The sequence below is a fragment of the Schistocerca serialis genome, chromosome 7, assembly GCF_023864345.2.
Source record: "Schistocerca serialis cubense isolate TAMUIC-IGC-003099 chromosome 7, iqSchSeri2.2, whole genome shotgun sequence".
Taxonomy (NCBI): domain Eukaryota; kingdom Metazoa; phylum Arthropoda; class Insecta; order Orthoptera; family Acrididae; genus Schistocerca; species Schistocerca serialis.
Genome location: NC_064644.1, coordinates 108177656 through 108194728, shown reverse-complemented (window position 1 = coordinate 108194728; position 17073 = coordinate 108177656). Strand labels below are relative to the sequence as shown.

At 38.6% G+C, this 17073-nt stretch overlaps 1 protein-coding gene across 3 annotated transcripts in view; it reads left to right on the top strand.

Moving 5' to 3' along the window:
* LOC126412134 (conserved oligomeric Golgi complex subunit 1) overlaps positions 1 to 17073 on the top strand; it is a 129558-nt gene that overhangs the window by 17451 nt on the left and 95034 nt on the right. For all 3 annotated transcript variants that reach the window (XM_050081580.1, XM_050081581.1, XM_050081582.1), the window contains exons 2-6: positions 2951 to 3118; positions 6064 to 6209; positions 7167 to 7327; positions 9664 to 9865; positions 15865 to 16015. In XM_050081580.1, the coding sequence (XP_049937537.1) occupies positions 2951 to 3118; positions 6064 to 6209; positions 7167 to 7327; positions 9664 to 9865; positions 15865 to 16015 (828 nt within the window). The remainder of the gene's footprint in view (positions 1 to 2950; positions 3119 to 6063; positions 6210 to 7166; positions 7328 to 9663; positions 9866 to 15864; positions 16016 to 17073) is intronic.

Here is a 17073-nt window from a genome sequence, read left to right as displayed (position 1 = left end):
ACATTGAACAGCGTTTGTGTGTTTGTGAACAGTTGCATCAGAGGCAAAAGCGGAAGGGATTTCTGCACCACATTGTGACCAAGGATGAAAAATGGGTTCATTACGATAACCCTAAATGCAAAAAATCACGGGGTATCCCAGCCATGTTTCCACGTTGATGGCCAAACCGAATATTCACGGCTCCAAGATCATGCTCTGCATTTGGTGGGACCAGCTCGGCGTCGTGTACTATGAGGTGTTAAAACCAAGTGAAACAATCACAGGTGCTCGTTATCGAACACAATTAATGTCTTTGAGCAGAGCATTAAGAGACAAACGGCCACAATACATCGAGAGGCATGATAAAGTGATTTTGCAGCATGACAACACTCGACCCCACGTTGAAAAAGAGGCCTAAACAAACTTGGAAACATTAAAATGGGAAGTCCTACCCCACCCGCCGTATTGTCGAGACATTGCTCCCTCTGACTATAACCTGTTTAGAACAATGGCACATGGCTTGGCTGAGCAACACTTCCGATCTCAAGAAGGAGTCACCAATTGGATCAGTTCGTGGATTGCTTCCAAAGATGAACAGTGTTTTCAATGCAGGATTCGTACACTGCCCGAAATGTTGGGAAAAAAATGACGGAAACAAAGTTGTGCACCTTGTACGTTTTCTTTTTGTATTCTGTGACTGTTAGTAAGACAGCTATGTTCCCCTTATCCACTGGAAGGATGAAGGTGGAGTGCAGACTGAGGACCACCATTCGACTCCTGAGTGCAAGCTACCCCCACCACCACAGCCGCACATTGTGCGGACCATACACGGGGTTGATGGAAGGGAGAGATGACCGATTTCACACCCTTTGGTCCAGGATGTCAGTCACTAGGAGTCACCTGATTATGATGATGGCATGTTATCCCATTGAAAATGAATTCTCCGGTGATCAGTCAATCCGGTTGCATGCCTGAAAGACTTTTTCTAGCAGCATATTCGATGAGAAAACCTACAAACACACAGAATAATTTTCTTCATGACATTCTGCAGCAAATTAATGAAACTTGTAAATAATTCAAAGCTTGAAGGATACATAAGATTAGGACCCTAAAAGAGACAACATCCCACTTTTTTCTTTTAAATAATTTCTAGAATGTGATCTTTAATTACCAATATTCACTTTTCCACATAATCACCAGCCAGTTGTATATATTTCTGCCAACAATGAACAAGTTTTCTGAAGCCGCCACAGAAGAAGTCAACACACTGTTTCCGCAACCACAGTCTCACAGTTCTCTCAATATCTTCATCAGAAGCATAATGATGTCCCCGCAGATCCTCTTTCGTTATCGGGAACAGATGGAAGTCAGAAGGTGCTAAATCTGGACTGTATGGAGGGTGCCATATGGTGGTGAGATTCAGTCTATGAAGTTCTCCTGTGGATGCGCATGAAGTGTGTTGTTTGGCATTGTCATGGTGCAGGAAAACATCTCTCTTTTCCTTTCGGACCCTTGTTAGCCGTCGTTTCAGAGTTTGCAGCGTTGTGGTGTAACGCTCTGAATTTATTGTTGTTCGACAATCGAGGAAATCAACATAGATAACACCATCTGCATCCCAGAACACTTTGTCATGCAGGTCAGATGTTTCTGCCTCAACATCTTTAAACATACTCGCCCAACGACGCACAGTACTCACATCAACACAATCACCATAAACTGCTTTCATTCTCTGATGAATATTCTTTGGAGTGACACCTTCTACTGCCAAGAATTCCGTGACTCCACATTGCTTAAATCGCATTGACCTACCATCTGCGCAGGGTTCCATACTTTACACTGACACTGTAACAACATAACCGTTCAATGCTAAGGCTTCCCACCAACTGTAGAGAAGAGGCTATGGAACAAGCAAGTACCTGCCGCATACCAGTGCTGCCAACTGTTAAAGAGTTACGAAGGTGGAGACATTACTTTTCAGTCTACCCTCACATCATTGCGCTCAGGATCCTGCGGGAAACCCTCATCAAGTCTGGGAACCTGTGGTAAAGAAATCCACTAGCGGCCTCTGTTGCCCAGCTATCTTGCGTGACCCCTGTGGCAATGAGGATGCTGGTTTTTCCACTTGAAAAGAAATCAGCTGTGGTTAAACCACCATGGACCATGGCAACAGATTTAAACAGTTTTTCATCAGTTCGCTTAAACCACAAACTGTGCGAACACAAAATTGTCAGTAGCGTTGCACAGTAAGAAGTCATACTCAAAATTCTCTATAACATGATTCCTTTCCAAAAAATATCAGGCAGACTGATAAGAACTTCCCCAAAACTTATGCAATGTGACAATACTGTAAAACTTGAAGGTAATATATATGCTGTGTGTTGCCTCTGTATGTAACAATATTGGTAGAGATTATGTCCCAAATTTGCCTAAAACTCAGGGTGTGCACTTTCGGTAATTGTGCTATGGGGACAAACAAATGACTATATCTCTGGAAGTATCATATTGGCGAAAGTAAAACTTTGTCAGTGTTCATTGGGGACATGTGCACATTTCACATAAAGTTTCAGCAAAATCCATTATGGTCATGTGGGAATTTCCTCTGGAATTAGACAATTTAGGGTGGAATGGCTCTATTGTTATTAATGAGCAACGTACTATTCCTCCCTTAAAAAGTGGCCACAAGATAATCCTGTCTATTTGGTTATCCCACTGCTCCCTTAGTCTTCTTCTTCTTTTTTTAATGTACTTTCTATAAATATATTTGTGACACCCATCTGCTGCAACAAATTGCATTGCACACTTATATTTGGGTTTTAGGTTTTCTTGGTGTATGTTGTTGGGTATTACAAGGAGAAAAATAGTGTTAGCCAGTAAAACAGGATTATATCATGTAGCTACAGTAGTGAAAGCATGAATTGCTCTTACTTAGTAGCTGAGTCTTGTTGGAGATAAATCTTTTGTTTTATTTCAGTGAACGTTATCGTGATTTAATTGAAGCAGCAGATACTATTGCTGATATGAAAGCCACAGCTGAAGGTATAGTGTCACACATTGATAAGATGACTGATAAATGCAAGCAGCTTCAGGAGCAACAACTTCTGGGTTTTACACCCTCATCCAGCACCAAATCTTCGTCGGGGTATGAGTCCATTGATGCCTTATTTTAATGTTAAATATATATAAAGTTAACAATATTCAACAAACCAGCAGTTGGAGATTAAATACAGTTCTGATATGAAGAAATAAGATTTGTAAGAAGAGAAACAAAAGCAGTATTTATTACTAAATGTTTGTGATATGTCTGAACAAAATATTTATAAATAAGAACTAAGTTTTGAGATTTTATCTCGCCTGTGCTTGGTTTCAGAATTTCTCTCTTGAGCCAGGTAGACATTTTGCCTGACTTTTCCCATTTTTAGCAATCTATTTCTGTGGGGCTCTCTGAAAGGGACATTTCGTATCTAACTGGAATTTAATAATGTAGGGAAATATAGATTGCTACTTACTGTAAACAAGACACGTCGAGTTGCAGACAGGCTTGGTCATGAATCATAACTAGAAATGTTGGATGTACTTTGAAAATTTGCCATTAAAAATAATTGGGGAGAAAATCATGTAAGTGGTGTATACATTCAGGGCTCAGTTACTTATCAGTTTTCTTTACTATTGTGGTTGAAATATAGCATGACATCTGTGTTGAAAGATATGCAGTACTTGAAGTTCTACAGTAAATGCTGGAAAGCTACTTTAAATAAACGTATTACTTGTATTTATATCCTAGTTTAAAGCTATAAATTAAAATTTGGAAAGAGGCTTAATAACTTGTGATCTACCACTTTTTACCCACTGTAAGTTCATATTTACACACAGTCAAACACACTCACCAGTGCTGGTGCTGATTGATTGATTGATTTATGAGTAGTTGTTCAGGTTGATAGGAAGGGCAGAAGGGAAAGGTGTATGGCAACTGGGAAGAGGGTAAGTTGTGTGTGAGTGAAAAAGGGAACTGGGAGATAATGGAAGACATGTTAGAATTGTGGTGTTATTCACCTTGTGATATACATTTGAAATCCATATCATTTGTCTATAGGAGATACGTCAAAAATTTGCATTACGGTTGCAATAATTTTTACACTAATAAATAATAATATACATTAAAATGATATTTCTATAAACAGCTATGTATAAACTTGTGGGATATGTAACAAGTTGTTGTTGTTGTTGTGTCTTCAGTCCAAAGACTGGTTTGTTGCAGCTATCCTGTGCAAGCCTCTTCATCTCCAAGTAACTAATGCAACCTACATACCTCTGAATTTGCTTAAGGTATTCATCTCTTGGTCTCGCTCTATGATTTTTACCTCCCATGCTTCCCTCCAGTACTAATTTGGTGGTCTGTTGATGCCTCAGATGTGTCCTACCAACCGATCCCTTCTTTTAGTCAGATTATACTGTTCAGTACCTCGTCATTATATGATCTACCCATCCAATAGTCAGCATTCTTCTGTAGTGCCACATTTCAAAAGCTTCTATTCTATTCTGTTCTTGTCGAAACTGTTTATTGTTGTTGTATTCAGCTCAAATTACCAGTTAGCCCTGCATGAATTCATCCACCGAATAATAGCATTTCAGTATCAGTGCTTCATATATCATTATTTAGAGTGTACCTAAATTAATCTGTATGGTTGGGAAGCATAAGAGATTGGGTGCTCAAAACTTTTTCATTTTCCCACTCAGTTATGCTGAAAATCCTCATAAATTTCCAAACATGACTGACGCTCTGTCTGTAGACCCGTGAAGTTATAAATTCCGTGTCAAACCTAAATTTTCTACAACTTCTTAAATGCTCCTAAGAATATCACATCCAGCTGTGTGCATGTGACATCTATGTGTTCACAGAGCACTAAAGAATTTGCAACAAATGTTTCCAAATGTTTTACGACCTGACTCTGAATGTTGTCTGCCATAAACAGTTTGTGGTGCACGATTGACATGTTTGATAACAGCACCACATGAAAATGTTCTGTCTAATGTGGACATAAATGTTCAGCTGCAGCTACTAAGTAGACTTTTAATAAATCACCGTCCATGAAAGACGCATGGACGTTGCTAAAAGTTGTGTAATTTTGTAGCTCTCCTAAACAATAACTTGCTTGATTTTTCTTGCTCCTCTTCAGAGAGCTTCCTTTTAGGTTTTAAAATATCTTGTACATACTCAGGTCCTTGACATTGTCCTTTTATGTTTTCTCTGACATGTTAAGAAAGGTAGTAACTTTGTAAACTGAAATTCCTAAAAGTATTCAATTTCTTATGGCACACTAAATATTTTGCAAACCCATCTTTTTGTGGAAAAAAATAAAGATTCCTCACACTGTGGATTGAAATACAAAGGCATTGTTGGTGTTATGCGATCCTGATGCTATTAGATGGCACCAGTGTCAAAACTAACCCTCCACTATTTCACAGTTGGCTCTTCTCCTGTGTTGTTTCGACCACATGATGTGCGCACATTTCGCTCACTCTCCACCACACTGCAACTGCTCTACTTGTGAGCAATAGTGTGTTGTTGAGCCCTACTCTAATATATGTTCAGATGCATAATTGCTGACAGTGAAGCAGATGGAACAGTTGTTAATCTTAAAAACGTATGTTCTATAAAACTGTACACTACCTGAGAAAGAAAAAAAGTGAAGGTAAAGAAGTATTGCAGTTAGGTTGATTGCGTTCCACCACTATTTTCTCTCTTGAATCTCCTCACATTCTTTACAAAGCAAGTTTGATTCTGAAAGTTTTAGGTTGCCACCCTTAATTGTTGTAAATTATTTCCATTTTTCTCACAGCTGCTGCAGTTTTAGTAACTGATAGCTGGGGCCTACAATTTCCTGACTAATTTGCCATCTTATTATTAAAGTTGAAAGATTTTTATCATTTAATGCTACTTGAGATGAACATATACATGCTGCAAAAATGTGGCTTCTGTGCAAAAAAAGTTATTTGCAGCCAGACCAAAGAAAGGACTGCAGATACATTATTTGTAATTAGTGATAATTAAGAATAAATTTGTAATTTGTGTATACTATGTTTCAGATCTGCTCCTAAGAGTTCATTCTATTCAGTTGCTGTTCAGATAAGAGTATTGATTGTTATTCCCGAACATATATGGATAGCATTTGATGAGGAAAATTACTTACGGGCAGCTCAACTTTTTCTTTTTGCAAGGCACCTGAACACAGGTATAAATAAAAGAAATATCAATATTAGTTGTTGTATCTGAGCTTTTTCTTTTATGTTGAAAATTATTTTCTGTTAAACTTGATATTTACCACTTACAGCAGTCAATTTTTCTATTTACTGCAGTTGCAATTTTGAGAATTCTCCACTTTGTTGCAAAAAACACAACAGCAAATATGCAAAATATAAATACAGCTGTTATTACCCTCTTGAAACAAGAACTAGCAGTGGCCAGGTTACAAAGTAAACAGATATATATGGAAATGTGTCAAAACCATTAAACTAACAAACTTATGTTCTAATGCTTGTATTGTCCCTCTGGACAGTAATATTATTTTAAGCCCCTTTCATTATTCTGTCTTATAACCTTTTCTTGGTTTTATCACTGATTCATGTTAATGAAGTGCAATCTAGAAAAGAACTACCATTGTAATGTAAGTAGAACAAACATGTAGCAGCAATAGCAGTATTTTGCAAGTTCATACTTTCACTATTTCCTAAACAGCTGGCTGTATTATTGAGAACATCTTTCTTGTGTGTGGCCAGTTATATTTATCCTCATTACAGAAAATTAACACCTGTGAAGAAAGTTGTCTTCAGTGCCTATTGAGGGCTGACTTCAAATGCAGGAAAATTTATATATATATAGCATGTGATTGAATGTGTATGTTGTCTAAAACATTCAACATTAGTGAGAAGTTGGCAACAAACTTGAATGATTTCCAAGTTTTCTTACTCAGTAAAACTCAAGCTCTCTTTTGCTGCTACTACTGATGTATGATTCACAGTAAATAATGGCAATACACTCAGAGTGTACAATGATACAGCCACATTTAACACAAAAAATCTAGGCATGTGTCTGACTTCAACTCAGATCAGTTTTATTGACAGAGTATTTATTATCAAAGTTTGTGCAGCACATGCTATATCTTTTTTTAAATAAACTTTCTTGTTTGTAGGTCTTCAGTTACAGTCTGGTGGAGATAGTGGATTGTCAGGCAAGCAGATAGAGTACTTATTCCCAGTGGTAGAGCGACAATGGAGCACTATAAGTGACTTCCTCCCAACCATATTGAAAAATTGTGAAGAAAAGATACAGAAACAGGATGCTACAAATGATGTATGTATTCATTAAGTAAACATATCTTGTCCTCCATGTTCTTCATGGGGTGTTCACCACCTTTTTCTCCCTATCTTCCCATCCTCTGTTCACCTTCCCTCTTCCCATCATTTTCATTGTTACTATCAATAAACTATAATAAACTTCGCAAGCTGAAAACATGCACTTATTCACACGATGTTGACACCCTCTCTTGAGGCACAGCCAGTACATTTGCTGGAAAATGTATTGGCTTTCACAGGTCATTATGTTTTGTGTTATGTTTTTTAAGGTGTTTCACAAACGAATTGAATGCTGTAAATGTTTCCTGATGTTACATGGGACTGCCACCATCTCTTTCTCACCACACATGTTCTGAAAATTGTACATACCAGAGCATTTGATTAGATCAGGTTGCACATTTTTAAGTTAATTTGCAGTGAGTAAAATGGATAACAATGATATTCTGTAGAGTTTCTGTGATCTCTTTCAAACTGCAGTTCTTGTAAATGTTTAGCATACCTGTTGCTGGACATGAAATAAGATAACTTGTTTTGAATTCTAGCTGTGTACCCATATAGTACATACAAGAGAATAATATTTACACTGAAGAAAAGTATATAAAACAATTTTTAGATTATGCATAGTGTTTTATTATATGTAATAGTATAGATTAACATGAGCATAATTCTTGTTTATTAAGGATATCGTTATTGCATTAGTTGCATCATTTTAAATTACAGGAGTAATATGCATACAGGGGACAGGCAAAATAATGTGAACACCTGTACTTACTTGGGAATGATTTATTAATAAGGGGTTGGACCTCCATTTGCCCGTAATATAGCTGTGATTCTTCTTGGAATACAGGCATGTAATGATTGTATAGTCTCCAGTGGAATGTTATGCCACTCTTTGATCAGAACCTCTTCTAACTGCTGTAGTGACGAGGGTGGCAGAAATCTGCTCTGGAGTCTGCACTCCAATACTGCCCACAAGGATTTGATAGTGTTCAAGTCTGGGGACTGTGCTGGCCAGGGAAGACGCTGCAGTTCAGTTGCGTACTCCTCATACCATGATTTTACTGTCCTGGCTGTGTGAATGGGTGCATTATCATCCTGAAATATGGCATCATTATTGGGGAACAATATCTGAATCATGGGGTGCACCTGATCACCTAAAATGTTCACGCACTCATTGGCTGTAACACGGCTGTTGAGAGTAATGATGGGACCAGCGAAATAGCGTGATATGGTGCCCACACCGTCACACTTCCACCTCTGTGCTTAACCGTTGGAATCAAGCAATCAGGCTTGCAGGCTCCATTTGGCATTCTCCAAATGTAAACCCGGCCCGATATTGGAAATAATGAAAACATTGACTCGTCGGATCATATGACGTGTTTCCACTGATCAGCCATCCAGGATTTATGCTCCGGACACCATGTTCTATGCTTTTTACATTGATTGTCATCACTAATGGTTTTGGTACAGCAGCTCATCCATGAATATTTGCTTTATAGAGTTCTCGGCAGACAGTGTCAATAGATACGGTGTCTCAAAGATGGCTACTGATCTCTGCAGTCACTTTAGCCACCGTAGCTTTGTGTTGTTTTGACACAATTAGTGTTAGCATACGGACGATCTCTCTCATTTAGTTGTGGCTTGCACCTACTATTACGTTCACTCGATGATGTCTTTCCATGTTTTGTGTATGCTGTCATAACTGTTGAAACAGTTGTTCTTGAAATATTCAATAAATTGTCTGTCTTGGTTACTGACGCTGCAGCTACAATCTGCCCTCTTTGGAACTCTGTTAGGTCTTTCATTACATGTCAACCTTGGCCTCTGAATGCAAATACAAAGTGTGCACTACTTGTAAACAACTTACACTGATGCCTAGTCTGTACTGAACACACACAGTCCAGTAAGATGCGTGCCTTACCTGCATTGTTGACCATCAAGCACAACCATCCCATTACTACCACTGTTCACATTATTTTGCCTATCCCCTGTATGTCCTGTGAATATTTTACTACTGTCTATTGGTATTTGTTATAAATGCATAGTTTTAATCCAAATGCTGGACGTTTACCATAGTATTACCCAACCACGTTCTTCATGCATTCATCATTGTCCACACCAGTTAGGCCTATGGTACAACATTCATATTTCTATGAAGAAAAGATGTAAATTATTTGTGAATAAATGAAACGTTACAATTAGCCTATAGGATCTACCAGTCAGTGGTACAGTACAATTACACATTTTTTTGGTGTTGAAATGTGTGATGCTGCAAATTTTTTAAATCATTCAGTTGATCAATGTTTTACTTCTAATTATCATTTATCTTTGTAGGAAGTGGCAAAAAGTCTTTGTGCTTTTGCTCTCCTTGAAGGTCTCAGTTCTCAGCAACTTCTCACTAGATTTTTGGAGCTACGCACTCGAGCACTGCAAAGGACTTTCCAGTCAGAATCATATACTAGTGTGAAAGCCTGTGTTCTAGATAGTGTCAAATTGTTGGTACAGACTTTCTCTCTTCTGCAAGCCTGTTTTGTAGGTAAGTGATCTGCACTCCAATTCACACTACAATATTTATCATCCAGTCTATTTAATTTTGTCAGGTTATTACTCAATGAAACCATCTGACCTACTGGCTGTAGTAGAGACTCATTTGGTCACATGTTACTTCCTTGTTCCAGTTTGAAGTTGTTACATTATTCTAGTTTATGCTTTGCTGCACAAGTTCTGAGCTGCACATCAAGTGAATTTGGCAGGCAGATGTAAAGAACTCATTCTCAGGCTCCTACACTCACTATTACCTCTCCTAGAAACGAGTGACAGGTGTCATACATTGTAATATAGAATTATAACAGCTGCATCCTATTTGTGTTATGTTCACTGCTGCTGAGCTCCGTGTTCATACTTCAGAGTTACTAACATCATTATTTCTGATCTTATTGGTGTTCTGTAAATTAGAAACAAATTGTTTAGTCATTCTTTTAATAGTTAATTCCAGTGAAAGATAACCTTGTTTGCATTTATACATGTGACTGGAATGTGTGGTCTGTTGATCTTTACTCATTGTGCAGAGCTTTTCTTCTACAATTTCAGCATGACTCTTTCTCAGCATGACTCAGAACTCTTCTTCTGTAGGCTATTGCACTTAAATCTGTTTGATCAGGAGGTAATCACAGTACTGATTGAAGAGTAATCATTGCCTTGTATGTGGCATTTGATAATCCACATGAACTCCCTCAGTAATGTTTACTATGAAGGCTTAGTGGGTGTGACACTACAAATCACTTCTTTCATCTCTGGCACTGGTTTGTTAATAAGAAAAGTGGCAGTTTGCATTATGGTTGAGAGTCCACATGGGAACCGTTGGGTTCCTTGTAATTGGCTGGGTGAATGAGTTCAGAGGTCAAAGGAAGGTAAGGGGCATAACATCTCTACCTCCAGTAGGATCATGCCTGTAAAGCACTGTGGTCTGTTGACAGCTTTAACCTTCTTTTATAGTAAAGAGCTATTTGCAGTCTTGACATCACTTTAGCAGGAGAGGCACAATAGGAAAAGAAATTTTCTCATTAGCTCTAATTCTCTTGGTGCCTTCTGAGCTATTGGATTGATTTACCTGGTAGGGAATATTATTGAAATGAAGAATGACTCCCTTTTCGTATTAGAAACACAGGAGAAGCTGAAGTATTCTGCTGGATACCAGGACATTTAGGGATCCATAGAAACAAGCAAGCAGACATGGCAGCCTAGAAGGCTTGTGAAGAACACATGATAAGGCGGTTTCATGCTGCTCCTGCAAGATGGGTTTTTTGCTATTGCGCCAGAAAATCATGCACCACTGGAGGGAATAGAGGGTGAAAGTGATAAACGGTAATCTATTGTTGGAAAAACCAGCTGTCTGGCTATATGATTACTCCTTCCAGTCACAGAAATTGTGTTGACCCATGTCCATATATGGCATTGATATGTGACCTGTTGGTTTGGCTATGGCAATAACCAACTGAACTACTTGTGTGCGAATGTTAGATAAATCAGTCGTTATAGCACACACATATTTTAGCATTCATAGAACTGTAAATAACACATTTGTTTACAAGATGCATGTTGATGAGAAGCGAGTCTTTGAGTTTTGTAAATTGGCAGTGAAAGTCACTGTTCCATTAAAATAGGCTTCACAGATGGCAGTATGAACATCATGTAATCAGTTCTTCTCATAATGGCACAAAAGATTTGTGGACATGACATGGTTGGCACTGATAACTTCTTGTGTCTTAGGAAGCGGTCATCCTCAGACTTTTTGCTTTCAAAATTAACACAAGGAGAGACATGTCTTCAGTAAGGCAAAGAAGTTTTCACTCTTTAATTCCATGGAGTGTCATTAAACAAACAACTGTTGATACCAAATGAAGAGGGCATCTAGTAGCTGGCGCATGAACTAATTGCAGGCTATAATGTATAGCAGATAACTTTCTTTTTTCACTAAATCAACCATCTAGGGAGAAGCGGTACATCACTCAGATACGTTTACTGGAAAATAAACATGATGTGTTCTTCTGTCTGGTTGTAAGTCATTTCTGGATGTTAGTAGTTGCGTTTGACGTTGAGGCTGGTTTTGAGGCACAAGTGGAAGTGGCATTTCTGGAAATAAGTCTGCCGGTTTTACCCTGACATTTTAGGCAGTAGTAGTTTTACTATCTAGTACAATATACAGTGTTCATTCTCCTCTTAGGTCACCCAATCTGGGCCTTTTGTAAGGAGCCTATAGAGATGGTTTGAGATCATCTGTACACAGCATAACATACATGCATGTTTCCAGGCTACAACGCACAACAGGCCTCAATGCAAAAAGGTGGGTGCCGTTCCAAGTCTGAAGGCTGCATATAGATGAAAGCATGCAATGCGGTTCCTCAGACGACTAATGACATCTGATAGGTCGTGGTCTGGTAGCTGCAAAGATCTCAAATTGATAAATTCGTTGGGCAGATGAAGTATTTCACCAATATGAGCTCTACTGACAGTGAGTCAAAGTCTGTTTCGTATAAGCAGTGTGAAGGCCAAGTTAAGACCGTAGGTATTGCAATTGTCCAGCGGGTTATGTGACATTAATGCAGCCTTTATAGTATGGTGCCATCATTCAATAATACCATTGCTCGCTGGGTGATAGGTGGTTACCTGGTGATGGAGAGTGTCACAGAATTTACCGAATTGCTTAAATAACTCTGGCTTTTACTGTCGGTTAAAGTCCATAGTAATTTGCTGCAGACAATCGAAACAAGAAACCCAATTTGAAAGGAAGGCAAAGGCTAGCATCTCTGCCGATATGCTGCCAACTGGTGTAGCTTCTAACCAACAAGTAAAATGATCAATGCCTGTCAGTAGATAATGTTGACTGTTAGAAGGTTGAAGTGGATCTACAGTATTGATGTGCACCTGTATGGAGCACATCTTTGTATTTGGAAATTCTCCAGTGGACGCATGGGCATGATGGGCTGTTTTACTTCACTGGCACTGAAGACATTCATGAGTCCACTCATGACAATTGTTCTGGAAACCAGGCCAGACAAAATGTTACAGTGCCAGTTGAGTCAGTGCTCTAACACCAGCATGGCATACATTGTTGAGGCTGTTGAAATTGTCATCGGAAACTGGGTGGGAGAAATGGATGAGACCAACCACTAGAAATGTCACAATATAATTTGAAATCAGAACCAGAGAAATCAACAAACTGTAATTGCAGGCTGGACAATACATTGTGCATTTGTTTCTGGAGTTCATAACATTCTATGCCTTTGTGAGCTGAACAAAATCGATAAAATTTGTCACACTGTTAACCTGTGACAGATAGTCAGTGACTATGTTGTTTGTACCAAAAATGTCATGGGTACCATGTCTGAATTGAGTAATAAATTCCAGGTAGTTGTACTGCCTTGTGAATGCATGTTGTTTTGCTGGAAAGCATCAATAAGCAGCTTGTGAAGGATAAATATCCTGAATTCTCTGGCCTCCAACTATTGTCGAAAGTACCTGGTTGCTTTGTACATAGACAGGAGCTGACAGTCATAAGCACTACATTTCTACAGATAAGTGGAGAGCTTTCACACGAAGGCAAGCGGTTGCCAAGCTCTGTCATCTTCCTGATGAAACGTTGCACCAGTATATCTCTGATTGGCAATAACTGTTAATGTGAGTGGTACATTCAGTGCTTCACTGCATTAGAAATTCATCTCATCTGCCCAGTGGATTGGTCCAGTAAGTGCCTCATTTAGCGGTTTTTGCAGTGTGGCTGAGTGGAGTCGATGTTGTTGGTAAAAATTCGAGCCATGGGATCTCGATAATAGCTTCTGCTTTCTGTAGTAGCAGCAATGAATCTGCAGGCAAAATTAGATGGCCCAGAAGGGTCATCTGACGTTTTCTGAAAACACTTAGCAGTTTTCAGTACCACACTGTGCTGTTATGGGCATTTGAAAATCTCCACCAGTTGTTGCTGATGCTGTTCTGCTGTGGCTGGAAAGATGATATCATTCAAGAATGCAAAGCAGAACAACACTCCCTGCAACACAGAGTAAATGACTCCCTGGCATGACTGAAAGACATTGTGCAAAACAGTTGTCATATAAAGATTTTCAAACAAGCCATGTTGACTGATTATAGCAGTCTTTGGAATGTTTTTGCTCACCACAGAAATTTGCGTAAAAGCCTTTGCACAGTCCAGAACACTACAAAGTTGCATCACTCAGAGAATAATTGAGGTCTCATTAACAGATGCACTGGTTAACTGTCCAGAATAGTTGCTGCATTCAGGGCACGGTAATAGCCACATGGGCGTCACAAGCCACTCTTTTTTGGGTGCAACATAGAAAGGTGAAGATCAAGGATCACAAGACAATCAGGAGCTAAATATCTAGGATGACATGAAACTGGTGGACCGCTGGTAGTTTTGATAAAATGAGTGCGGTGCAGAAGATTTCAGGTTCAGACATGGGATCAGTTACCATAATTTTTTTCATTTGATACTACTTTCTCTACTGTATTGGCTGTAAAGGAAATTATAACAATTGTATGATTTGAAACCGTATCATAATTCCCATTTTATGAACATTTTGGGCCACTGCACTAGGCTGCATTCTGCATGCAAGATCTTTACATGATGTGAATTATACTGTTTCCTTTCACTTATTGACAGATATGAGTATTCTGATTTGCCTACTGTGGATGACAATGAGTTCCAGTGAACTCATCAAATGCTCTGTGAAATGGCAAACCCATTCTAGAAATTGAAGTTAAGCTGAGGTTCCACTTGAACAAATATATTATGTGGCAGTTAAAACTAAGGCTGAGGTGGTATCTGCTAAAACAATGAAAAGACACCAGTCCTGACTCCAGTGTGCATGTGATTTTAAGCCACAGGAAGCATTCAGATGGTAATTGGTGATTTGTGTAAGACAGCTGTAGCAACAGATTTCTGAATTGTGCAGAAAATATCAGCCTGCATTGCCTCACTTAAGAAAGAATTAAACAAAATGCCTACAGTTGAAAATGACGTGAGGAAAACCCAGTGTGTTTTTGTTCAAATAACGTGTTTTCCTGGTGTTTCACGTGCTATTAACTCTATCTGTATCCCTACTAAACTGCCTGGTGTCAAAAGTGCAGGTAGATTTAGGAATCATCACAGGAGATTTCCATTAAAAAAAAAACAAGCAGTCACAGGTGCTAAGCTGTGATGTTCAATTAGCATAGCTAGATGACCAGGATCTGCCCATGACAGCAACAATTTTGGAAACTGTGGTGCACATTCTGAGTTGGAAACGGAAGAAATTCCAAAAGGTGTACACCTAACAGACAGTGGCTGCCAGTGTTGCAAGTATCTGATAATCCCAATACACAGCAAAGAAACAGCAGCTGAGCAAACCTATAATTGAGCGCACAAGACAACCAGATCATCAGATGAAAGAATGATTGAAGTGGCAAAAAAACAATTTCGCTGTTTAAGTTTAGTACTCAGAGTAAAGCTAAATTGTGTGGTAGTTAATATAGCTGCAGCATTTATCTTGCACAATATAGCTGTCAATACATCAGATAATGAGCCTGAAACAGATGACTTTGTGTTTGTTGGGAGAACAGTGTACAAAGAAATTCCAATACATACACAAAATGAAGCTAACAGGGGTCACACCACAATGAGGAAAGCATTTATTTATTTTTTTCTTGAACGTGGATGCATTCAGGTAGGGCCAGTTATGCCAGTCTTGACAAGGCACTGTGATCTGTATGATCATATTAAACAAGCAACACAGCAAGCACATTGCATTTGCTGTAGACGTATGATTGGCTGGAGACTGACAGCTACAATTGTCTCATTAGAATGTCAATCCCAAAGTTACGTTAATCTTCTAAATATCTATTTGACACCCAGTGTCTCTCTATTTGGTAAGTAGTGGTCTTATCTCCACAACTTATGTATTTTCCACCCCATTTCTTGTTTTTAACATTGAAGTAGTTTTTACATACATTTTTGAGTGTCACAGCACTTTATTCTTTCAGGTACTTTAGAAGATGGTGTTATGCACGAAGGACTTATTTACCAGATCTTGAAATCAATCGTAGGGCAAGATGCTCCTCCATCCATCAGTCTCATTGATTTAAGAGACACCATTGGCTTTAAATTGTTACCATCAGTCATTTTAGAATTCAGGTAATGACAATATATCATTGCACTATTATGAAGGTATTATCATTTCATGGTATGACTTGTCACACACAAAAAAGTAACTAGAAAAGTTTAAAGTTTATTTTATTTTCCAACTTCTGGAAATTATTTTTGAAATCTCTAATTTCTAGTTATTACATTAGCATACTAAAAGATACAGCATTGGCAAATAACCACCTTACATGAAACGAATCAGCATCACACTTCACATCAGTGATTGAACAGAATTGAACTAATGGACAACATAAAATATACTCTGTTAATGTGAGTTGTATAGAATGCAAAGCAAGATTTGAATTATAAGTGGGGAAGCTTGTCTGAGTGATATAAATGATGCAACAGAGGATTTGATTACATAGTTTACAACTGGTCTCCAGTTACAATTCACAATTATTCTTACAAAAACATGTAAGTTAGCTAGTGCTGATAGTTTGCAGTGGAGCAAACATTGTTCTTGCACATCTGTTATGTGTGTGGAGTCCTGAAAGACAAATGATTAATGTCCACACAATCTTGCTTTGCAGTTGCCGGAAACTGTGTATGCGAATACAATACTGTGTGTTGCATGAAGACCATGGATATGTAATGCACATTCGTAAACAGTGGCAGTATAACTTCTTTTCTATATGTGTGTAATTTGAAGTTTTCCACTACTGTGCCAATGATGTTCATTTGCACCACAACTGAAGCAACTCTTGCCACAAAATATGTCACACTTTCAGAGCCCAGTTGCAAGCATTCCCATTTAAAGTCACAACACAGCGTAAAATTTGGAGATCTCAAGGAATGGCAGAGCAGAGGACATCTTGCTTGGATCAGAAACTCCTGTTAACAATGCTGTATGCCTTTTGTGAAGAGCAGGAAAGACATTCCAGGTTCCTGTCTTCTTTTGGATTGAGTTGCCACTGTGTCTTATCCGCTATTATGAATTTGGGGGAGGGGGGGGGGTGGATTTTACAAGATGGCCTGCATCTCTCTGTCCACACTTGCAGGTTGAGTTATCTGTGGTATGCTAACTATACACCCTTTTTCTGACATGTCTT